This window comes from Phalacrocorax aristotelis, chromosome 9 (genome assembly GCF_949628215.1).
Source record: "Phalacrocorax aristotelis chromosome 9, bGulAri2.1, whole genome shotgun sequence".
Taxonomy (NCBI): domain Eukaryota; kingdom Metazoa; phylum Chordata; class Aves; order Suliformes; family Phalacrocoracidae; genus Phalacrocorax; species Phalacrocorax aristotelis.
The window spans coordinates 30,437,810-30,462,596 of NC_134284.1; the positions used below are offsets into that span (position 1 = coordinate 30,437,810).

At 43.0% G+C, this 24,787-nt stretch overlaps 1 protein-coding gene across 4 annotated transcripts; it reads left to right on the forward strand.

Moving 5' to 3' along the window:
* The first annotated feature begins 3,330 nt into the window (after positions 1–3,330).
* On the forward strand, positions 3,331–20,788 carry WDR89 (WD repeat domain 89). 4 transcript variants are annotated; one of them, XM_075104130.1, is made up of 3 exons: positions 3,331–3,349; positions 3,857–3,942; positions 19,127–20,788. In XM_075104130.1, exon 3 carries the CDS (start codon positions 19,158–19,160, stop codon positions 20,325–20,327), a length of 1,170 nt encoding a protein of 389 aa, XP_074960231.1. In that variant the 5' UTR covers positions 3,331–3,349; positions 3,857–3,942; positions 19,127–19,157; the 3' UTR covers positions 20,328–20,788. The 4 variants fall into 4 exon arrangements, with proteins under 4 accessions (XP_074960231.1, XP_074960229.1, XP_074960228.1 ...); XM_075104128.1 differs by lacking the exon at positions 3,331–3,349 and adding an exon at positions 3,390–3,436; XM_075104127.1 differs by lacking the exon at positions 3,331–3,349 and adding an exon at positions 3,395–3,484.
* The last annotated feature ends 3,999 nt before the right edge of the window (positions 20,789–24,787 follow it).

The following is a 24,787-nucleotide window of genomic DNA, read 5'->3' on the forward strand; positions in this document are numbered from 1 at the left end:
GGTGTCAATCAATTTCAATCGGAGTTAGAAGACCAGATGTTGAAGCAAAGATGAAGAACCTCACATGTTAATGTGCTGGCTTAATACTGAGGTTGTTGGGAAAACCCAGGAAGAAGGGTAATGGCTCAAGCTAGGCTAGCCTGATTAGTCTTGTATACATACAAAAAGAACTGAGAATGTTATTGGATGATCCCTCCCTGATGCACTTCAGGTGCCCTCCGCCATCACTCACATGGAAAGCTCCTGCTGTACTCTCCAGTTTGATCCCTCTGCTTCAGGGAAGAAAAAGGAATTCTTGCTGCTAACAATATTGCCAATAAAAACCCGAATCTGAACACATACAGCCCTAGCACGGGTGTTCAGAAAGAGAAGGCAACCAGGAAAACAGGAGTACTTGTCTGCAGTCTATTTTCCCTACCTGAACTATGCCTGGAGCATTTGCTCAGCCTTTCAGGGAGTTACAGAGGACTGTTGGGGAGGATGAGGAGGAGCCCGCACTCCACAGCCTAATTTTCTGCATTGAACAGGATCAAATGAAAAAATCTTAAACTGGTACCTTGTGCAGGTCATGAGAAATTGCAAGCATTGTTACCAAGAGTAGCATTATTAAAATAAAGAATTCCTGCAGCTAAGAGACAATGGGGGCAGCTCTTTTACTGCAGGATGCAGAAAGTTAGCTCAGGTTCTGTGAAGTCAGAAGCTGTGAACTCTGAGCTGACCTCTAAAATATGGTGTCCTTATCCAGAAACTTGGCTTTGTGATCAAAACACCTTTTACTATACTATGTAATTAGAGTGTATAATTTAATCAACCTTTGATTTTGGTTTATTAAGTGGCAATTCAGCGCTAAGTGGCAATTAAGCATTACAGTACATTCAATAAACCCAGGAACTTGATAATCATCTGTCATAATTTTGTGTCAAGTTCTGCAGGAAGGATTGCAAAAAGTCAGGGAGAGAAGTTTGCCAACTCTTCTCTCCCCCCCCCCAACCAAACAGACAAGAGCTGAGAAGTGAAATAACCCAAACAGCTGTGATAGAGCTAGAGCTGTTGTGACTAAAACTTGCTGCTTTGGGGGAGTCAGCTGTAACTTTTAAAGATATTTAAAATAAATCCCCTTTCCTCCAGCTTTTAAGTCCTGCCTGTAAAGTAACGTTCGAGTTACAAGTGATCTCTGGAGCAACTCCTGTGCAATTACTGTGCTGAGCTTTACAGATTAATTTCTACCTCATCTATACTGCAAGTCAGCAACATTGGTGTACTATCAAGAAAATCGTACTTTCTGTTAATACAGCTGGATTCATCTGGGCGTCCTGAATACCAAATCTGTGGTTGTAGAACTATGTCATCCCAGTTGATCTCACAGCTGTTTTTACAACGTGAACAATGAACAGAAGGTATTTGTTGAATTTGTGGCAATACTAACCACCCCAGGACACTCAGATGAAAATCTACAAGCTAAAAATATTTCTCAATGTAATATTGACATTTACAATACAGCTTCAAGTATGATAACGTATGTTGTGTTAAATTCAATATTGTCTTCAATGAAATCATATACATTGTGTTTCGAAGTTTTCAGAACAACCCTCACCAATTTGAGCAGTGATGATTAGTCCTGGGCAACGGATTTCAGCGGGACCAGGCTCACAGCAATGATGGGAGGTATTTACTGGGAAAAGAGTAAGCCTGTAATTTGGGTCTTTGTGCTTTGATATCACGTACTTAGATATTTTTCTATGTTCAGTGCACCATGCAGGAAAAAAATGGCCAGCAAAATAATCATTAAAAGCAAAAATAAACAAAAAAGGGTACTTTTTCATGACGATGAATCGGTCTGGCTTCTGTGATACCTGCTCGGCTAACAGGCATCTGTGAGCTGTGCCCCTACGACTCCTCACGAACACAAATATTGATATCTGGTCCTAAAACACTACTTAGTAGTCTTTAAGCTGAAATCTAGCACCATCAATGCACCTGTGAAATACGCATTTCACAATCGACTGTCTCAGCGTATCGCAGAGTGATCACACAGAAGGGTATTCTCAACTCACTGAAAGATTATCGCGCTGGTAGGTATGTAAATAGCTGCAGTAATAAAAATAATAGGAGTTATACTGGAGCACATAGAATCAAAGTTTTGCACACTACCAGTGGCAGGCAACTGAAAGTGCTGGTACTTCAAAGTGTATTTTGATTGACTTTCTGCTTTCGTTACATGTTAAGAGTTCAAAAGGCCATTAAGCTGAGGAACAAGTCATGTTTTTTGTAATGTTCTGTGGTTATTATCCATGTGACTTGACCATATTATTGGGTTTAATAAAGCTTTTATATCTTGCTAGAAAAATATAGTCAGCTCAAATGTTTAGATTTTAATTTAAAAAATGGCAATGAAAACTAAGCTGATGAAAATATTCCCATGTTTAAAAATACTTGAAATAATTATTTATGACATTTGTAATATTATTTACCACAACTTAAAGCATTTACCAGAAAAGAGCACAGATCTGGTTTTAACTGGTACAAAAATAAAGGTACAAATCACTTCTCTCACTGAGGAACATCCATCTAAGATCATGGACTAATGCAATATTCTGCAATTGGGGCCAAACTTCAATGCAGAATTAAGAACAGAAGAAGGAATCTTGGATTCTAACACTCTGGGCACTATTAAATTAAAAGTTAAAAGCGAATGTTAAGTATGCTGTCCTCCTAATAACGTCTATGTGCTAGCCTATTAAATTATAAGTAAAAAAAAGGAAGTAATGGTCTGGAAAACTGTAACAGCGAGCTAATGGGGAAGGAAACGTCATTAGCCTTCGTGTCCCTCCTCTTGTTTGGATCCGTCCCAGGTCTCTGTTCCCGCTCTCCCGCCGGAGGGGAAGGGCGGCCCGGCACCGGGCCCCGCAGCCCGCCACGGCCCGGCCGCCGGCGGGAGCGGGTGGCGGCGCCGCTACGGAGCTGCGAGGGAAACCCGGGCCCGGTGACCGAGCCCTGGGCTCGCGTGCGCGGAGGACACTGGGCCCCTCGGCACAGCGCACTCGCCTGAGACATCAGCGGCTGCCCCGGGACCCGGCCGCCCGCCGCGATGCCGCCGCCCCTCCCCCTCATAGCCCCATAATGGCGGCCGCCGGCGCCGCCCGGCCGAGAAGGCCTCGCCCCCAGTGCCGTGGCAACGGGGCGGAGCCCTCCGCCGCGCGCCGCCGCCGGCGGGAGCCAATAAAGTTGCGGTGATGGGAGAGCATTGAGCCACGCCCCCTCCGCCGTCCTCACCAATCCCCTGCCTTCTGCGTCGCTTCCTTTCCCCGCCGCCGAAGAGGGAAGATGGCTGCCGGCTGAAGCGGCCGGGGTAGCCAATAGGGTGCCTGGGGAGGGCTCTGGGGCGGGGCCTAGAGAGGGCGGGGCGAGGCGCACGCGGCGGCGGTGGCCGGCGGCGGTACGCTACGCGCCGGGACGGGAGGGCGCGGCGGCTCTGAGGGCCGGGGTGAGGGACTGTGGCGGGCTGGGGCCGGGGTGAAGGACCATGGAGAGGGGCTGTGGGAGAGGGCCGCCGCGGGTATGGCGGGGTTCGCTCTGGAGGCGGGGGGACCGGGCCGGGGGGGGTGCCGGGGGAGCCCTCTGTGGCGGGTTGTCTGGGGAGGCGTCCCCTCTGCTGGGGCGGGACACCGCCCCGGTGGGGTTTGTGGTGAGGGAGGACAGGGCGGGTGGCTTGGGCTGGCGGAGCGACCCGCCGGAGATGCCCCTGCGCAGGGGGTCGGGCATCTCTCGGGGCGTGCAGTGCCCGGCGCGGTGGGGAGGAGGAAGGGGCGCTCCTGAAGTTCCGTTCCCTCACCGCTGCCTTTTCTTTTTCCATTAGGCTACACTGAAGCATCTGTTGCTTTGCAGGCAGCGATGCTGTCTGTGTCGCCGGTAAAGCCTGAATAAAACCACTCGACTTACGCTGTGAGTTCATCCTGTTACTCAGTGAAGCCTGGAAGCTTAGGGCTAACTGTGCTCTCAAAGCACTCTGACCAGGGGGTGGAGGGCTGGTGAAGGGTTGGCGCTGGCCTGGTCACCCTTTTCAGCTTTGATGCAGTGTCTGGTAGAGACTGGGCTGGAATTGAGCCTGGCTTGAGGGCTGGATCAATGTATTGCTAATTTGGGCAGGCACATCTGATTAGAGTTGTGACTGGCCACTTACGGCTGTCAGGGTTAAAGTTAGGACCTGTATTGGCAGATAAAATATGTTTATTAAGTTATGCTGATTCACCTGATATTTGGTGAAAATGGGGATCTTTTTTAATAATAGTAACAGTTTAAAAAAAAATCTGGAAAAGGTCAGAAGAAATAAAAGTTTTGGTTTGGCTGTTTTGTTCCCTTGGGAAAAGGCAAAAATAAACTTTTTTTTTTTTTTAAAAAAAACCCCAACAACCAGAAGCTATTGCCAAAGCTGTAATGCTTATATCCTTAAATTATGTTTTATATAATCAACAGGTATTTCAAAATATGCTGTGTTGGATAATTAACTTTTTCCTGCAAGATATAAGGAGTGGAATTGTCAATGCTGTCTTACGTTAAGGACTCATATTGGTTACAGCTCTATAATTCCAAATTAATTTTCCCTGGAAATGTATATTTGGGAGAATGCAGAAACATGAGGTCTTTTCTTAGTATGCTGGTTTTTGGGTCTGTAAAAACTTTGCTCTCAGAACTAATCTGTGTTAATGCCTTTTACTTCCTAATGTTTTAAGTGGGTTTCCCATTTGAGAGCAATCATCAGATCTGGTGAAGTGGGTGTGCAGAGCAGCTCATATAATTGTCATTGTCAACAGAGAGACTGAAGCGGTTTCTGTTCATGTGTATCCCAAGGATTGCCTTCTAATTTTACATAAAGTTTACATGTTTGTTTCTGTTTGTTTAGGGCTAAAGACTACAGCAGCTATTTGCATTTTCCTCCAAATATCTTTTTATGGGGGTAAGGAACAGCCCTGTAGGGAAGGTGGGCCTGGGACTCCTCGGCGTAGGCTGTGACAAGGGGCCTGGCTGCTTCTTCTCTCTTCTCAGACTTTCTGGAAAAAAATTTCTTCCTTGTTGCCCCATAAGAGTTCTGCTGTACGTGGGATGATCGGCGATGTTCAGGTAGCTTTTTAAGTGCCTTGAGTACAAGATATTTTGGTCTGATTTTTTTTTTTTCTCTTTTTCTTTCATTGTGTCAGTCTTGAGCACAAGGATCCTTTGCTGGGCAGCCCTAGGGTCTGGTCTGTACCTGACTCTGTGGGCAGTCTGGTGTGAAACCAGACTGCTGTCATGTTCTGACTGTGCTTTCCAGCTGTGTTCTGCAGCTTCAACAAGCTTTTACTGTAACTGTACAAATAATGTGACTTCTGAGCTTTTCTGAAAAAAAAACCAAACTAACAAAAAAAAACCCAAGTGAAAGGAAGTGAGCACTACCATGCTGATGAGCCGTGTTGATGTAAAGTTGCCTGTGCAGGCTTCTAGGGTTGGTTTTAATTGGTGGGTGAAAAGACGTCGTCTTTGGGTCAGCTCTTCCTGTGTGAGGACAAGCCTGTTACTGGATTTCACACCAGGCATAAAAAAAGAGCACTGAGGCTTGTGAACCGGAGGCTTGGCAAGGCCAGGTTTTGGGAGACGAGGGTTTTGTGGCTTGCAAGCAGCTTAGGTGTGGGATGGACAATAGAGGACATAAGAAAGGTGGGAAAAGAGGGTGTTGCCTATAGCCACGTGGGGTTGGGAAGTTCAACTTCAAACAAGCCTTTGCCTTCTTCAGACTTAGCCTGACCCACTATCCACTTCTCTCTTAGCTCGTCCCCTTCTCATCTTCCTGCACTTTAACTGTCTTTTCCTTTAACAGAAGTGTTAAATAAATTCTTGCTGCTGCATTGTCCCCTCTTATTTCCTCCTGCCACCTACTTTTCCTTCCCCTTTCTTTCCCTCTAAGCTGCCCTCAGACTTCCCGCTTGCAGCTGTGAAGCCCCACGAGAGAACAGCTCTACTGCAGCACCTCACACCTGCAAACCAAGCAGAGTTGTTGCTGGTTCAGATCTGGCAGAAGCATGTTATGTTAACTCAGGGCGCTGGCGCAGTCAGCGGCCAGAGATGGGGCATGTTCAGTGGAGTCTGGGAGGGAGCTTAGAACATTTAATTTAGGGTTGGTTTAGTGAAATGGATGTGGATGTAACTTGGTGTGTGGATGTGACTAACCAAAATGTGTTGTATTAAGTTCTAAAATAAATGGGAGGGATTGTGAAATTGTATATAGAAGACTGTTGCTTTGGTAGATAAAGCTTGAGACTGGGAGTGGAGGATGTCTGATGCTGAAATCTTGCCTTCAGATTAAATTTCAGTAGTTTGGATGAACTGTTTCTGTGAGGCATTTTTGCCTTAGCTGACAGTGTGATGCAAATTCCAACAAAATATTTCAGTGAGAACAAACCAGGAGAGAGGAGTGGATAGCTCGCTGGAAGAAGATGGCAAGCCAATGTACAGCACTGAAATAATCATGCTCAGTTGCAGGACAAACACTGAGTAATTTCATTAGGTTGTTCTGAAGGTCCCAGCATAGAATGTGTTTTCTGTCCTGTTTCTTGGCCCTACAGGATATTTGAGCATTTGCAACAATCAGAATATTTTCTAGGTAGTGGCAGGAAGCAAATGTTGCACAGGTGTCCATTTTAACAAGTTCACATTAATATTTTCTTAAAAACTCTTCAGTCTGATACATTTTCATTCTTTTTCATTATGTCAAGTGTTGAACCCCAGAAGGACTATTCCATTTTCTAGTCTGATCTCCTTTGCAAGACAAACCATCTGTACTGCTGTTCATATCCTTTACAGACTTCACATAAGTTTATCTCCCCTTTTCACATTGATCTGAAGGCACTATTTGCAGGCTGTTAACATTCTCAGATTTTTGTTATTACTTTTATTACTCTATTTGTATTTTTGAAAATGTTTTGAGGTGACCTTATGGTTAGTTTCAGACTAAACTTGCAACAGATAGAGGAATGAAAATTTTTTAAAACCTCTTAGTCCCTATTGTTTTGCTCTTTGAGACTTGTTGTTTTATATTAGACTTCACTGGGGCCTTATAAGGGCACTTGCTATTTTTCTTCAATTGTCTAGTTTTCCAGCTAATGAAAACTTAATGAAAATTCAAAACTAAAGGGTTTGCATTTTTTAGTTGATTAGCAACTTTTCACTTGCACCTCTCTCTGCAGCCAGCGTAACTACTGTGGTCCTTCTTTTTTTCCCATGCCTGTTACTTCAAGGCAAAACCGTTGCTGAGCTTCTCATTAAAAAATAAGATGTAGAAGTGCTGTACAATTGGTAAGTAGTTAAATTGGTGAAAGGGCAACCCAGCATTTAGCTAAAATTGGCAAACTGCTTGCTAGATGGGGTTACTTGCTGGCAGTACCTGGAATAGGAAGCTTCAGATATTGATCACTTCTGAAAAATTTGAAGATCTTTGTGATAAGCCTATAGGTATGTTTATTTGCTATGGGAATGACAGAGGGCGCTGGAATTAAGTGTTGTTATTCCTTTGTGGAATCAGGAGGGACAAGCAGATGGCTGTGAAAGCAAAAATTCTTGTTTAGAAACATACAGCTCTTTTACTAGCAAAACTAACTTGAGTTTTGTATATGGTTTGTGGAGGGTTTTTTTGAGGTAAGCGAAACTGATTTTGGCTTACTCAATATCTGTCAATATATCTAAGGAAGTACATGACTGAGTTCTGAAAGGGGGAACAACAGATTTATGGAAAAATGAATTCTAGTGGTTTAATGTCTTGGATAACTATTACTATATATGTGTATTGAATGTTGCTGCTTCAGGAATGTTTTTAAGAGCCAAACGTGTGTGTAACAGATGGAGAGAGGAAGAGTTTTTTAGTTGTTGGATTTGGCTTGTGTCCCCCCCCCCCCCCCCCCCCCCCCCCAAGAAAATTTAGTGATGGGTGTTTCTGGACTTGACACTTGCTGGATGCTTAGAGAGCAAATACAAACACACAAAAGTGAGTTGTTCCAGGTATGTGTGCGTTGTGTGGAAATACAAGAGTCGCATCTTGTGTTATCATGAAGTCTGAAAGATCAAAAGTTCTGAACTGAATTCACAAAATCAAGACTTAAAAAAAGAGCGTGTAACTTATTTTTGATCTTTTTGACAGATCAGAAAGAAAAAGTTACAGTGTAGTTGAATTTTGGGGTTTTTTCTTCTCCGGTTTTTGGTGCTAGACAGTGCTGAGTGAAGGTTATGATTTTTGATTAATATCCTCTGATTTGAGGAACTGAGGCTTTTAAAAGGAAGAAAAAAATGCTAGTACCTTAATGTTATTGGCAGTACTTCAGGCTTATTTCCTATACCTTGCACTCTAAATTAAGTTTTTGTTTCCTTGAATGCCACTCTGTTAAGGAGACAGTTAGCATATCATAACTGACTAAAATTAGTGGAGGAGTATGTAGGTGTAATAAAAAGAGTAAGTGCTCTCCTTTTGAATGGCGCGGTCTAAATCTGGGACTGCAGCTCCTGGAAGAGCGAGTGAGCTGCTCCTGAGTGGTGGTCACTAGTGACATCAAGTGGGCTGAGCGCGAAACAACAGCTTCTGTCCGTCGGACACGCTTGGAACGTCCAGCCGGGTGAGATTGCCGTCGTGCAGGTGTTCTCTGCTACACTGGTGTCATGTTTGCGTTGCACGGAGAGATGCGGTCACTGCAGGACAAAAAGCCTTCGGTTCTACGTTGCAGTGACGGATAAACATTCAAACCTGAGAGGGAGGCGTCGCACTTGCCACACAACGGTCTTTGCAAAAAGATGTGGCTGCTTGGAGGGGCGCGCTCAAGTCCTTCGACTTTTACCCTGACAATTCAGGGGCGTGGAGTGAGGAAGCCGCCCTCTGGGCACATACGTACACTCTTAATACTGCTTCTGAAACTATGCACTAAGCAAATGTTGTGTCTTGCTATTGTCTGTCTGGCAATGTGGTATCCTCCAGAAAGAAACGATGAGCCAGCTTATCGTGTAGTTGCTTGGTTTTCAGTCTGCCTTCCTATTTGTGTTCTTTGCTGTGCAAGGACAGTTGTGGGTGCCAGGCTGGTGAGGTTATCAAAATAGATGAAGACAGTCAAAGTTATTGCCCCTGCTGTTTTAATTGGAAACTATTTTGAAAGATAAACTTTATAATTTCTGCTCTAAATTTTATTTATGGTCAGTTTGCGCTCTTAAACCGTTGTGCCAGTATTGTTCTTGAGTAGCTCCCCTTCCTCCTCAGCACTTATTCCTTTGATGTATTTGTAGATAGTAGTCATATCCCTTTCAGTCTCTGTCTTTGCCAAGCTATACAAGGCAAAGCATCCCAGCTACTTCTTGTAAAATAAACAGTCCGTTCCCCGGATCATCTAACCCATCTTCCTCTGCACTTGATTATGGTTTAGTTATCAAGAGATTGGCTTCAGCGAAGAGCCCTGACGGCAACCTGCTATGACCCCGCGAAATATGGACTGACTAAAGCACTGAGAACAAACATGGTGCGAGAGCAGGGTTATTAAAATGCATAAAGGTCTTGACTTTGCTTTTTATCCTTGTCTTGTTTTGGGGCAGCATTGTCTGCCAAAGATGTTGGAAAGGTCTTTGTGGATCTCAGAAAAATAAATTCCACGCACAGGTCGTAGGGTTTCATAGGTGCTAACAAAAGTACAGAGTTTTTGTTGTGATTTGCCATCAGGGATTGTCTGTGTTGCTGCATACAGTAGGTCTCTTCATCAGAAAGCGGTGGAGTATCAATACTTACATACTTGCTCCTTTGCCCTTCCCTTTCGCAATTCCATTTCTTATGACTGAGTCCTAAATCACTTATAGTGAAAAAGCAGTTGAATATGAACTTCCAGTGGAAAATCACTGTGCACTTGGATATTATAAAAAAGGAAAAAAATTATTATTAAATCTGTGTATGGCATTGGTGAATCTAGTACTGGAGTGCTATGTATGGTTCAAGTGTAAACACCGTCTAAAGGCTCTTGAAAACAAAGAGCTGAAGAGAATGCCTTGCATGGGTACAATGTGCACATACTTGATGCCGCAGTGTCTTGTGGAGACTGAAAGGTAAACTCTCTTGAACAGGATAGAGTTAACATAGCTCTAAACCCCTTTATTTCAGCCTCTCCCATCTTACTGTTGTCACTTAGATGACATCCTTCCCTTTTGTCTGCTACAAAGCATTGAAAGTTGAGCTTAGGGCATGATGAGGATACAGCAGAGCCTCCAGCTGTCAGGCTGTGCGCAAAGAGCATGTTTTGGAAATTGATAGTCTGTGAACTATTGTGGGTACGTAAGGATCTCCACTTTCTCCTGTTGCTTTGATGCTGGAGAGGGTCTGACACTTACCTTGATGTGGTGATGTTCTGGATTAGCTAAACATAAAAACATGGACATCATGGGCTGTGACTGGTGAAGACACCTTAGTGATCTGCACGTTCCTGGGGAAGCAAATGAGGAAAAAGTTCTTTCCCCTGCTTAGGCTTGACAGATGTTTGTGCTTCACGATGCATCTGGAACTGCGGAGGGTTGCTTAGGCAGTCATGTTGGCGTAGTGCTAGAAATGGCCAAGCACACGGATGTTGTGTTTGGAAAAATACTGGTGCCACATCTGCACACGCAGAGGAATGTCTTCTTATTAGTTCACCAGCAACATCCCTAGTGAAGATGAGAACTGTAGTAACCAATTCAAACGTGGGTTTTTAAGAAAAGGGTTTTGAAAACATGATAGTCCTGTGTTTTGAAGAGTGAGCTCTGGTAACAAAGTGTACTTAAGCGAAATTACTGTTGTGAAAGAACTTCTAAAATATTCTAGTAAATAAAACATTTTATCCCATTACAGGTATTTTGGCACCAGTGTGTGGTAGTAGGAGCTATTTTCCCTGCTGTAGCTAAGGTTCTTTATATCCTTTTATTCCAGTTGCTGCTAAATTTAGGCTGAAATTTCCCAGGATTTCTGTGGTGTAGAAACAAATTATTTGGAGGAATTTCAGCAAAATTTACTAATATTTGGGAAGAATCTTCTTACTTATTTCCAGGCTTTTTTAATATGAGGATGTTGGTACCATGTGGCAGTGACTAAACTGAAGGAAATAAATGGTGTTATCGCAAAGTCACTAAATTATTCATGCAGCTGCATAAGTAATTTTTTCCTTTCACCTTTCTCTGTAGGGTGGATTGTTGGGGTTGCCCATTCCTGTGGTGGTTTTGTTCGGCTTAAAATGGCCCTGAAAATCATCGCTCTTGGAGTCCTTTCTTATAATCCCAAACTTGAAAGGAGATGGAGCTACTTTCCGATTGTGGAGTTGGCAGGTGCACTGCGGTGTTATTGTGACTTTCACATTTTATCTTGTAGTGTAGATGTTCAGAACAACGCTTTTTCTTTCGAAAGGCTGCTGCTGACTGTACTTACTAATGTTTGTGTACACAAGGATTATGAGTTAGGCAAATACTGTCTTTGTTTCACTGATTAAGAAAGTAAAGAGTGAATGTTGCAGCTTGCTGGGAATTACTGAGTAAACCGTTCTGCCAGAATCAGGACTAGCAAGTGTTTGTAGGCCAGGGTCTTGTTCAAATCCACTTGGACAAATCGCTTTATTTCTGGCATCCTTATCTAGGAGATGACCATCTTGGTGCGTAGCTCTAGTGCCAAGTCAAACAACAAGCTGTTTGACCTTTTAACAAAAGAAAATGCTGTTAGTGAGGAGGCATGTGAGGAATAGCTTGGAGAAAGGTATGAACCTTCTCTTATCTGCTCATGGTTGTACTGAGGAAACGTGAACAGAGAAAAACTTAATATTATGCACAGGAGCATGTTGTACCCTACACGTTTGATTTCCAGCAGTTGCTGCCTGTATGTAATTGAGAGACTGATCACTTCTGTAGCTTATTTTCTTTGCTTATGGTTACAAAAAGTAATGTCGGTATGGTGTCTATGGTGGGAGGTGCTCACAAGAGAAAGGAAATGACTTTTCTGCGGTTACTGTGGTCTGATGAGATAAGCACAAATGCAGAAGGCTGAGACTTGGATTCCCTTCAAGTTCTGCAGCAGGTTGGCTGAATAGCTGTGGTTACGTTACAGGCAGCCATGAGGACACAGAGATGCCGTGTTCTGAAGCTGTGGCTGATTTATCTGGCATCTGCTGGAGTTTGGAGCATTGACATTTGCATAACACTTGGACAGTAAAGTCTTGTGGAGCTGTTGGGTGCACACATCATCTACCTTCTGGTCCTCGTGGGCATGTTAACCAATATCCTGGGTCCTGTCGCAGGAGGAGATTGTTAGAGAAAGGGGGGGGTGTCACAGAGCTGGCCAATGCGTCCCTGGTAGATGCCTACCCTTCTTTGAGGAGGTGATCTGGATGCCTCACCCCATATGTTGCTAGCGTGCTGGCTGGAGTACAGGTTAGGCACTGTCTGTGCCTGGGAGGAGAAGGGAGGAGCAGTAGATACAAACCTCATATTTGACCCCTGCTTCAGAGACTTCCTCCAGTGCAAAAGCTGAGGCCCAGCGCTAGGATAGTTTTCCTGGCGACTCTTGCCTCTTCTCTAGAATCCACCTGAGGATGCAGCGTTTGTTTGCCTGTTCAGAGGCCATGACTGTGCAATTTAGGCATTGATTAGGTTTCTCAGTGTGTTTTAAAATATCGTATCTTTGACAAAAACAAAGGAGAGTATATAGAATTTAGAAGATAACTGTCCCAATCACAGTATCTCTTTCTGCAATTTAACTTTTGCCTCAGAATTTTTCAGATCTGCCTTTATAAAGCAGGATTGCTTGTGCTGCAGCTTCTGTCATCTTGATCTGAGAATAGCCAGGAGAATAAAATAGAGCATCTCTTTTCCTTTTATTATTCTGCAGTCTCCTTTATTGGATGACCTCATCAACACCTGGATGCAATAACATCCTCTACCTGGTGAGGTCACTACTAGGAAACCTCCCCCTCTTCCAGAAAGTTCTCTGTTGGATCCAGTTGCTCATGTCAGTGTGATTTGGTGACAGAAAGTCTACTTTGCTGCTCCTTGTTAGTAGGTCAGTGTCACTAGTATGGAATTGGATGAAAAGAGAAGGGTAAACAAGGAAAATTCTCAAACATGTTTGAAATGATATTTGACAGCTTCTGAGAGTATTTAGAAACTGTTTCCCGTGTTTTTTGTTAGGGTCTCCTAGGTAGTTTAGCTATCTGAGCATCAGATTTTTAAAATTTTTACTTAAATTCGAAGCCAAAATTAGTAATTTGAGCATTTTTATAGTTTTGTGTGGTGTTTTCTGGCTGCTTTGAATTTTTTAATTGTACATTGGATTATTCTACACTTACATTTTTCTTATGATGGCTTGTCGTCTGGGTCCTTTGCAGCTCTACCATCTCTTGATGAAAATATTCAATGTATGGGTTATATGATTTATGCATTTAAAACTACGCCTGGTCAAATCTAAAAATTGTTTTTGTGGATGTCTGGTATAATATTCAAAAAGAGGTTTTATTTCTGTAGTGGCACGAGCACCTGCTTATGCCCCCAAAAGCCGAGTACACAAAAGCTGTAGTTTCCTTTTAAAAAATTATTAAACCCCAGAGCACTGAGCACCTGGGACTTTTCCCCTTTGTTCTCTCCTAGCACTGACTCTTATTTTTTTTCCTCTAGCCAATACTGTTGTTTAAGGCCACTTCCTTGGTTTTCTGTCCCACCTACAGCTCTCCACTGTTGAACAGGACCCCAGGGTCTGTTCTGGTGGGAGGGTAGGAATCGATTTCATGGAAGCCGGATAGTTTGGTAGCCCTAATTGTTTTTTCTTTTGCTTTTCCCATAGACTTTGTTGTGGCAGCATTTTATCTTTTTCCTCCTTTCTGCTCTCCTGATATAATATTTTTCTCTGTACTGCAAATGCAAAATTACATGGAATTTTCTCTTGCTGTGCTTCACGTATGGAAACTAGATGTAGCTGATTTGAAAGGATGAAATAAGTCTCTTGGCAGTTTACATCTTGTCTCTGCACTTTAGCGTAGCCTCTCGCGCATCTCATTCCCTTCCTGCTTGATAGCCTAAATGCTGTTCTCTTTGCCTTAAAATGGCTTTGTGGGAATGCTGGAAAAACACCTTATCTCTCTGCTTTGGTAAAATAACAAAATCAACTCTAGGAGTTTGTGTCCTGCAGAAATTATGCATGCCTGATGGGTGTTTTGTGCTTCCCCTCAGTGCTTAAATCATTTGGCTGATCCATCTTCTGTTGTGAAGTGGTGCCAGTGAGGAGAGGTCTCTAAAGGCATTTTGCATTAGTGAAGTGCAGCGTGCTAATGTGTCTCTCTCTCCTCAGCCAACCTTGCGCTTTGCATTTTTGTTTTAAAATGCAAACCACATGTAACATCGCATGCATGAATTGCTTTCCGCTGCCCAGAGTTTCAGGTTTGTTCTTAGTTTGTTCTTGAACTTTTAATAATGGTTAAAATAAAGGGAGGGTCTGTTTGTATTGTTTATAGTAGGAAAGAACAGTGCAAGATTTCATCTGCTGTTCAAATCCCTTGCTATTTTTGGTATTTGACCTCTGCAGAGAAGATTGCCAAAACTACAGGTTGTTTTCATTTTTATTATGTGTTTCTACCCTCCTACTCCTAAGTTACTCTTATGTTACTGATTAAATATTTGAGGAAGTTCCATTTCTCCAATATTTTCCACAGTATTTTTCAGAGGGGTAATTCTATGTTTCTATATGTTGTTGAGCTAACATTCCCTTTTGGAAACGGGAACAACGCAATTTGGCAGCATCTGGCGTGCACCACTAAAAGGAGAAGGAAAATAACTTCAGAAGTGCTTGTTCATTTTTTGAAAAACTTTCTGGATGGAAGAGGAGTCATGAGCCTGTTGGCTTGAGTTGAGACTGCAACGTCTAGAACAGTGCACAAAGAGCACAGCCGTATATCCTGAGATGATATTAAATGTTTCATTTGTGCAGATAGGTGCTTACCTTCCATTTCTCTGTCATTGGAAAGGCCTGCTTTCGGCACCCCTGGCTGTTTGCTTCTGGTCTTGCTGTGGTTGTTTCCACACTCGGCTGGTGAGACATACATAACAAAGGCATCTGAAAATCCTGTCCTCCCTCTTTGGCATCCCTTCCACTTCGTGCCTTCTATTCTAAAACCCAAGCTTATTTCTTTTTTTTTTAAAGGAGTCTTGTAGGATGCCCAGGAGGTCAAAATATTTTAGGTTACTTTGGAGTACTGTATTTATTATGAGTTCCCAAGACGTAATGAGTTTTGAGTGTGCTTCAAGAAGCTTATAGTTTCTGGTCGTTGTGATATCAAGGAGATGTGCAGGGATTGCGTATAGCTGTGAAGTTAATTCATGGGAAAGATCACATGAATGTAGTTCCAGAGGACTAGATACAGTAATACAGAAGTTTTCAGGGTTAATTTTTAAAAGGTGTCTTTACCTTGTTCAGGGGTGCAGGTGTGAATGCAGATGAGAGACGCAGCTGTTACATGGGAGGAATGGTGATCGCTGAGGATGGGATTGGACCTGTGTTTCAAACACAAGTGATTAGCCATAGGCAGACACCTTTGGCCAGATACTTGCGTCATCCAGGTGCTGGTGTTTCCTGGCACCTTAACATCTCCTGGATTCTGTCTGTGTTGAGACCAGATCTGGACCATGGGCCACTGAGTTGGAGTAAGTGAAGAACCTGAGTTTAGTTAACTCCTGCCTCACGTTCTGAGCAAAGGAGGTACGTTGGGGAAAGAAGAGTTTTTGTGCTCTCTGTGATTTTTTCTGAGACTGGGACAGTTCAAGAGCAAGCTGTCCATGCCCTGCAGAGTCTTTGTGTCAGATGGTTTGTCACATTAGCATGATCAGTTTTCCTCGCTGATCATGGCAACTGGCAGTTGTGCTGTATCCAAAGTATGTCAGGTGTGACTTTGCCAAAGGATTCTCTGTGGCAGAAACAAAGCAGATACCTGTGTTGTTGAAGTTAAGGAGTGCTAAACTAAAAGCGCTTCGCTTCTGCGGTGCAGAGCACCATGTGCTTTCTAGGTGGCTGCGGTCCAATGCTTAGTTATCTTCTATTGTGTTTGGAAGACCATTGTTTCCTATTTGTCTCATAAATTTAACACAGATCCTATTCCTGCCATTTAAACTTTCCCATCAAAATACAACAGTGACTTCCCCTTCTGAAGAGGAAGGGCTGGCAGCTACACCCTGAAGTTTGAGCATGAATTGTTTATATAACCTTCAATCACAATTTCATAATGGTCTGAAGACTTTCTCACTAGGGAAGACATTTTACTGAGACTTTAACAAAAACCTGGCTGCCATCAAGTGCAATTTTAAGGCTTCTTAGTTGTTGCAGTGGAAATAGAATTGAAAACTGTACCCTCCAGCTTCCTGATTATATAAATTGCACGTCTGCCTGCAAACATGAAGAGCATTTTCTAGTATTTCAGAATAGCTGTACCTATGTCATTTGGGGGTAAAAGCTGAAAGAGCTATCTTGGGCTAATTTTATTGCCCAGAAAATATTATTAGATCTGAATGAACAGGCTTTTGCAGACTCTGGCTTTTACAACTTGTGGGCACTTGTAGAGTTCCCTCACCCTCCTCTCTCCAGCAGTAAAAGCTCTGACATCAGTGTTGTAGAAACTGCTCATTGAATAATATTCTCTGTCAAAGTCAGTAATATTTAAACAACTGCAGCTTGCTTTCCAAATGGATGACATTTGTCAGGAACATGTCTGTTTGAATTTACTTGGCCTTTTGAGTATAAAAAGTCTGAATATTTGGAGCTTAAAATTGAGGTCAGTCTGGAAAACTACATTTTTCTTACAAAAAGTTTACAGAGAGAACCCAATTTTTTTTTTGTTACCATAGCACTACAGGATAGCTGGTTTATGAAAGCTTCTTTCTCCGCTTTCAAGTATGTGTTTTTGAAACGGCATTTAAATAGAAGCTTCCATTGTAATTCTTCAGTAAATTGGATTAAGTAAGACTTATCCTTATTAGTCGTATTCAAATATATTATTTCTTAAATTTAAATTATTAATTTGCATGGAAGTTTAATAGTTTTGTGTTTGAGCAGTGTAGTGAGCAGTGTGGCAAGCAATGTTTGAGAACAGTCTGTTTTATGTAATAGTTCTAGTAAAAGCTTGTTCCATTTGAGGGCATACCCAGAAAAGTAAGCAGCAAGCTCTGTGGGCAGGGTTATGCGCAGGCTAATGCCAGAAAACACGTTGAACTTCTTCTCTTCAGAGAGGAAAGGAGTTTCCACAGGATGTCTGCGTTTTATGGCAAAAATTACTTGTAGATGTGCTCTGAAAGGTTGCTTTGATGTAGAAGATTAACCTGGGGACCTCATTGTCAGGATATTTCTGAGGCAAATAGCTTAGTGAGATTATTTGTGACTTGGGAATTAAGCTTTTATGAGTGTGCCTACTTAAGCTGTTTTTTAAGAATTTGCTCGTTTATCACATGGTGTCATGAATATTTGTAAGTACCAAATCGGAGGAGGGAAAGCAAAACCCTGAAACTACAAACAGCACCAAGAAGAAAAAGAAAGAATGCAGTTTTGTCATAGCAACTTTTCCTTTGTTGCTAGTCTTGCATGGGTCGTTAAAATAATCACCCTAAAACAAGTAATACATGGAAACTTGTTCATTCCATCCCTAAAAATCCAGCCTGAACAATTTGCAGAAAAAATTATGATAGGACAGCTGGGAAGCCATGAGAATATTTTCTTGCATTCTGGGTCTGCCTGATTTTCTTACTCCATTTTTAATCCATCTGGACTTTTTCAAAAAGGGCCCTTTCTCGCATGTGGTGACTAGGGCTGGGTGCTGGCCTAGGCCTTAAGGAAATAAGGAGATTTTCTGAGTCCTGCTATACCTGAAATATCTGCTCCAGTGACAAGCCCCTAGAACCTGCTGTAATTCCCTTAATGTTTGTTTGTTTTTTTTAAACTCAGAAGAGTAGTCTAATTGAACCTGTAGTTTTCACGTGGGGATGGTTATGCTTACTTAACAAACACCACCCACATCTTTCTTTTAAAAAAGGTTGTAGTCTGTGAACTCGCTAAAACCATTTATTTATTGTTTATGATGGCAAATATCTCTCTCAAAAGTAAATGCTTCAGTATTTTTCTGACTCTAAATTGATTAAAGCCTTTACTGCAATTACAGAATTGAATTTTCCTTTGTGTTATAGAAAGGAGAATTTTTTTTTGTAGGGCACACCATTTTTCAGACATGGATCTACGTATGAGAGGATCAAGAGAATACTGTTTAATTTTGGTTTTGCTTGGTAAAATTTGAATTTGTGTGCATCACTGAAATAGTTTGGGTTTCTAGGAGGGTTCAGCAATGCCGGAGAAGAATTGCCTCTGAAGGGAAGATTTTTCAGTTGCATTCTGTGGTTTTATAGGAGGTTCAAAAACATTTCAGTTCTTAGGAGAATTGATGATAAAGGCAAAGGTGCTCAATTCCAGTGAATTCTACTGATGTCATGTAGCCTTTTTAGGTGGCCTGTGGTATGCTGATGGGCGTTTATATGCCTCATTGGGCACCAAAACACTTGTAAAATTTATCTCATCTGGCTGTTCCAGGCCATAGTTCTATGTAAGTTTGTTCTCGCTCTCTGCCTACTCTGTGCACATCCCTCAGCAGAAAAATTCACATAAGGAGCCTCCTGCAGTTGTCCTGATGCAAGTGTTTGTGGGCTGTGCCTCCTAGCAACTTCTTAGAACAAAAACTATTCCTCCTCAGGTAGTGGTGGTGACTTCATTTCCTTTCCACTTGTAGAGAACACCACTTTACTGTTTAAATTATAAAAATAATAAAGCAAATTTAGCTAAGTGACTTTCACAGGATTCACAGGCAGACTGTTTAATCTTTTAAGGGGATTACATGATGTAGCGCTTACAGTCACGAGAGTCTGAACTCCTTAAGTCGGGGAGCCCTTTCCGGCTCTCTGTTTCTGTAGATGAAGTTGTAGCGGGTAGGGCATCAGGAGAATTGAATTTTGACTTCATGAATCATTTCTGTGCAAGATGCTTTTTTTAAAGCTAATATTATTTAAGAATGCTATAATTAAAACTCCCCTTGGATTTTATTTATTACAGGTTTCTGACAGCATTAGGAACAGCATTTGAGATGACTTCAGTGGAGAAGATTGAGGAGCAGCTCGCTAGTCTGCGCATAGCAAAACGTTCTACGCTAAGTGAGAAACCCGCATACTTACTGGATATAGACATTTCCAAACCTGCTCAATCCGAAAGCAGTCGCTTTGTGGCAGTTTCATGTTCTAATAAGTCAATTAGGGTATATAACCGGGAAACATTAAACTTCCTGCGGGAGTACAGTAGCCGTCCTGGAATACTTAACGGCGTCAGGTTTGCACACACGTGTGACAGCATAGTGTTTTCAGCATGCAGCGATGGTACAGTGAAATGTTGGGATATTCGTTTAGCAACTGAGAAAGCTGTGCAGATATTCAGGGGTTATCCTTCCAACATTTTCATCAGTTTTGATATCAACTGCAGTGATCTCATACTTTGTGCTGGAACAGAAGAAGTTGAAAAAGACACGTTCCTGGTGTTTTGGGATGCGAGAGGTATCACAGACTGCGCCGGCACACCTAAAGAACCCTTGGGAGTCTATTCTGAAAGTCACAATGATGATATCACTACAATTTGTTTTCATCCTATCAAACCCAATTTGGTAGTTTCTGGGTCCACTGATGGGTTGGTTAATGTGTTCGACATTAACAAGGATAACGAAGTGGACGCTTTGGTATCAACTTGCAATTCAGATTCATCGGTAAGTGTTATTGGCTGGTCCGGAAAAGATTATAAACAGGTCTACTGCACGACCCACGATGAGGGATTTTGTTGGTGGGACACCGCTCAGTTAGATACTGAAGAACCAATAACACTGCTGCACGTTCCGGATGTCAGAGACGTGGTCTGCGCTGAAAATGACAGCTTAAGCTATCTGGTAGGTGGCTTGTACCACGAAAAGGCGGACAAACTCTTTCTTATTGGGGGAACGTCCACAGGAAACATTCACCTGGTCGGCTGCGGCACCGATGGCCTGAGCCTGGTGGGTGCCCTCTGCGGAGGGCACTCTGCCACCGTTCGCTCCTTCTGCTGGGACCTGACAGATGAGTCTCTGTTGACGGGTGGAGAGGATGCTCAGCTGTTGCTATGGAAACCCGGAGCTGTGGAAAGGTCCCTCGCAAAGAAAGCGTCTCTGAAGATCGCCTCTTCTGTGCAGAAGAGGGTGAGAGTTCACAACAGCTCCCTCAAAAGCAGGAAAAAGTAAAACTCTGGAAGGGGGAATCTCTGCTGTGTACAGTTTCCCTCGTGTCTGATCTCTCAGGCAATACTTGGCTGTGCTTTCTTTGGAGGTAGTCTGTGGAGAGAACCGGTGCTTGGATTCTACCTGGGAACTATTTCAGTCATCAGAAGAATGCCTTTTTTGGTTTTTTTGCTTTGGTTTGGTTTTTAAGTTCCTAATATTAATCAGCAAAGAGTAACTGTTTGCTCTTGAGTTCTTGAACAATAGATCTTAAATCATATCTCATAAAAATGTTTCTGTGGTTGTTTAATGTCTCAGCCAACGTTTTTAATGTGTAATATAGGCCCGTGGCTTGCATAATTTGTTACCTTCCCACTGAAATGCCCTGGCATGTTTTAAAAGCTTTTGTATCTCCTGCTGTATTTTGCTCTCTTTACAGAGAACTTAATGAAATTGTCCAATATATTAAAAGATTTTATGTCACATCTTAACGCCTGAAGGAATTACTTCTTGATGAAACAGAAAATAAGTACTGTTTTGCACTGTCATATCACTGGTTTATAACAAGCTCATAAAGAAGCAGTTGATGGAGCTGTATTTTTCATTGCAAAGGTATGAATGTATTCAACCAAACAGGAACATGTGATTCCAAGCAGCTAATTTTTAAGTCTATGAGAACTGTTAAACTGGCATTATTTAGGGCATATTTCCTGCATGAAAATACCCAAGAATCTTGCAGGCAGCTTCACTTTCTCCTGGTAAGTGCATCTTAGGGGGGTGCACCTGGAAGACTGGGGAGGTCTTCGGTGGGTTAAAGAAATGGAAAGCTGTAATTACACCACTGGTGCTTAAAATCCCAAACCCCGCATTTGCAATAAGCTAGTATCCCGTGCTGAGTGGGAACGTTAAACACCAAGAGTGAACACTGCCTTCTGAGACGGCAGTTATGGAGTAACAGCCCAATATGAGGAGACTTAAACAAAACCTTTCAGAGGTTCATCTGTGTCCTTTAAGAAGTGTGTCCCTCTGCAGAGCAGTTTCGTGCTTACACATCTCCCTAGGACAGCTTTGGTTTAGTATTCTATCAAATACCTATTAAGTGATGCAGATATTGCCCAGTACGTCTGAAACGGGTGAGTCCTTACGCTTATTCTGCTGCGCTGGCAGACTACAGTCTGCAGCTGGCTCTGCACGCCATTACCTTCAGCCTTCTGAGGACCGCTGCAGTCAAGTGGTGGTTGGTAATTATGCCATAGTCAACATATGTGGACTGCAACTGAAACCAGCACAAGAGTATTTAAGAACTGCGATGTTATGGAATAGTTGGCAAGGGAATTAAGAGGGGATGGCTGTATCTTTTTGCCTGAGGGTGGACGGGTAATTCTTTCTAAACAAGCTTTGAATGTCACGTTTAGAGGATTAGCCCCGAGTTCAGAAACGGTTTCCCAGGTACAGAAGGTACTTCTGGTGTATGGTTACCGCTGTGCCGAAGGTGTCTTAATCACCTCTGGAAGCCAGTGCTGTTCAACCACAAGTATCAAGTTTCCACATGATAGGTTTTACTAACTGTTGATCTTCAGCCACAGCTATGCATCCCTCGTCGTTTTGGGTCTGCCTGTTGGTGGTGATTACAGTGATTCACTTGCGTTTGTTACTTCTGGTTGTTTAAAAGTACAGCTTCAATTTAAGTGTCACATTTCTCAACTTTTTTATTTTGTGTTGAATTCAAGTTAGACCCAACATCTGGATCTGTCGCTTTTCAAATTACTCTGTGCTATTTTGAGACAGCTTGGGCAGCGAGTGCCGGGGCTGTGACGCACCTGGATCATGCGCCCTTTCAAGGTTTATTCTCCCAGGTCACCAGTTATTGCCTGTTTCTGTGGAATTAAGTTTTGTGACTGAGTGCACCAAAAGCTTCAGACCCCTCTGAATTCACCGTAATGCCCTCATGGGCCTGACTTGGTTCAGCACCAGTAGTTGGGGATGGGGAACTAAAGGATGATTCGGAGACATGCTTCATTGCATGTACGAGATACAACTTGCTTTTTAGGTGTTTTCTGCTCTTTTCCTGGTATCTTGACACTTGCTAGGGTAAGGTCACCGGGTCTGCCTAACGCTTCATTTCTTGAAGTGGGTTTTGTGTGCTACACACAGAAACGCACAGTGAGGGAGCGGCTGGTTGCCTCCGCTTGCTTTCAAATGTCTGTTGAGCGAGATTCTGACGCGTTCTGCCAAGTGTCTCTGAATTAAAGCAGCAGAGATGGGAGTTCTGGTACTGAAGCGTTTGAAGTATGCAACCTGTATCTGTTATCTTGTTTCTGAATTAGATTGATACGTAACAAATCAATACCCATCTCAGTTAAAGCCGTATTTTTCCTCAAAAAGCTCATTTCTCCCTTTTACATAACTTAAATAGCAATGGAAGGGGAAAAATATATGTATGTATCTTAAAATTCTGCAAAAGCACAGCAGCTGTCAGAGGATTCAGGCTTCTGTTGCCTCTGAAAATACTTGATTATATTTTTTTTTTTGTCTTGACTTCATTTCAGGTTAATATCCATGAAATAAACATAGATGGAAACCACATGTTAACGAGTAATTAGCATTGCTTGCTTTTGTAAACTGCAAACACTGTTTTGTAGACCACAGGCAGAATACATACGTAATCATAAAAATAATAATAGACTTGAAATCAGGCAGGTTAACTTGTCTGGCTGTGTTTAATCTCTAAGGTTGGTTTTGATGTCTGTAAACTTCAGTATTGTTAAGAAACATGTTTGACCTTTAGAAAACTTAAGTAATTGAAACTGTGTGCAAGTAGCAGGCACTCGGAAACTGTCACCATGTGAATTGTTTAACCCCAGGGGAAGCTGTAATTCTGGGAGCAGTATCAGATTTTTTCCAGTAAATGAAAAGCAAAAATCCAGATAGACTACCGAACGCAGAAAATAGCGCCCATCTTTAGTCAGAGATGACAGGAAACCTGTACGATATTTCTGAGCAGCAGGAGATTATCCTGCTGTGAACACATGAAAATAAACTTACTTGTATTTGGCACGCTCCTAAATTTCCTCTTTGTTCCTTTTTCTTTTCTCTGTAAGTAAAATGCAACCCTTGCACGCTCGCCATCGTCGTGTTTAAGGTGTGCCCCCACTGGATACGAGCTGGCTGCCTTTTCTTGAAGTAGTGTTCTGCTGTTTTATTTCGTTCAAGTAACAGACATATCAGGGCGACACCCCACAGTCAGTGGGTAATTTCAGCAATTATTTCAACAGCGTAGGATTTTACCCATGCCTTAAAATCTTAATTAACAGAGATGCTGATGCCATAAAACACGTAAAGTACGAGCTTTACACTATATTTTTGAATGACGGCTTTCTCTTGGCTAGGGATCTTGTGTAGCTCTGTAGGTCATACTATTATATGAAGCAATATATTCTGTCACGTGAAGCGCTGACTCGGAAACAGGCTTTTAATGGTGTCGGGAGCTGGGCACCCGCGTGCCCCTGTAGCCACACCTTGCGCCTCGCGGTCAGGCGCCCTGTCTGTCGGGGTGGAGCCCAGCCTCAGTGTTACGGGGGTTCGGTATGGATGCAGCTAATTCCAGTGCCAGTTACTGCGCAAAGCTTTTGTGCTCCTGAAAGAATTGGCCCACCTCATAAAGCTCGTCTGCTTTTGCCGTGGTTAATTTGGAATTACTTCCCTCCGACCATTCGAAATGGTCTTCTGTTGTTTGGCTTCTTTGGTCTCTTTTTCGGGGGTAGGAGTGGGTTGTGCCTGGATACCCGCTTTTCTGTGGGGGGACGGGTCCTGCCCCTCTCCCCCGTGAGCTCTCCTGTCCTGTGCGTGGGCCGCTGGACTCTGCACTGCTCACTACACCAAATGGGGGGTGGGAAGCGGAGAGGGCGTTAAAATGGGAGGTTGGTGTCTGTCCAGGGGAGCAACTCGGCTAAGGAGTCGGACCCTCTACCTTTGAAATACGTGTAATGGTTTGTTCCTGAGCTTGATGGAAGCAGGATAGGACCATAAATAAATTATGCAAGACACAAACACCCTTCAAGCATAAAAGCCAGTTCCTGAGTGTCTACAAGATGAGCAGTTTGGCAGCAAAGCGTGCAAGAGAGGCGGAAGGTGTTTGCTCACAGGGGCTGGATGTTCTGAACTTCTGCGAGCAGTGAGGAGAGCCACTGGCCGGGCCAGTACCGCTGCCTCCGCGCCGCAGGAACCAACGGGTTTGGCGTCTTCACGTGCCATGGAGAAAAGGAAGGCAAAAGCGAGTGCGGAGATGACAGCTAAAGGTAGCCATTCCGCCTGTGAACTTACAGCGAGCTGTGAGGTGATGATACAGTGCCCCGTTCCTTGTCAGAATTGTTTGCAGATAACCAAACAACCAATTGTGAGGATCTTTGGTAGCTTCTTGTTTTCTGTCTCCTTTTTCTATACCAGCTTGTAAACTGGCACAGCTGCGTTGGCTAATGGGAGCG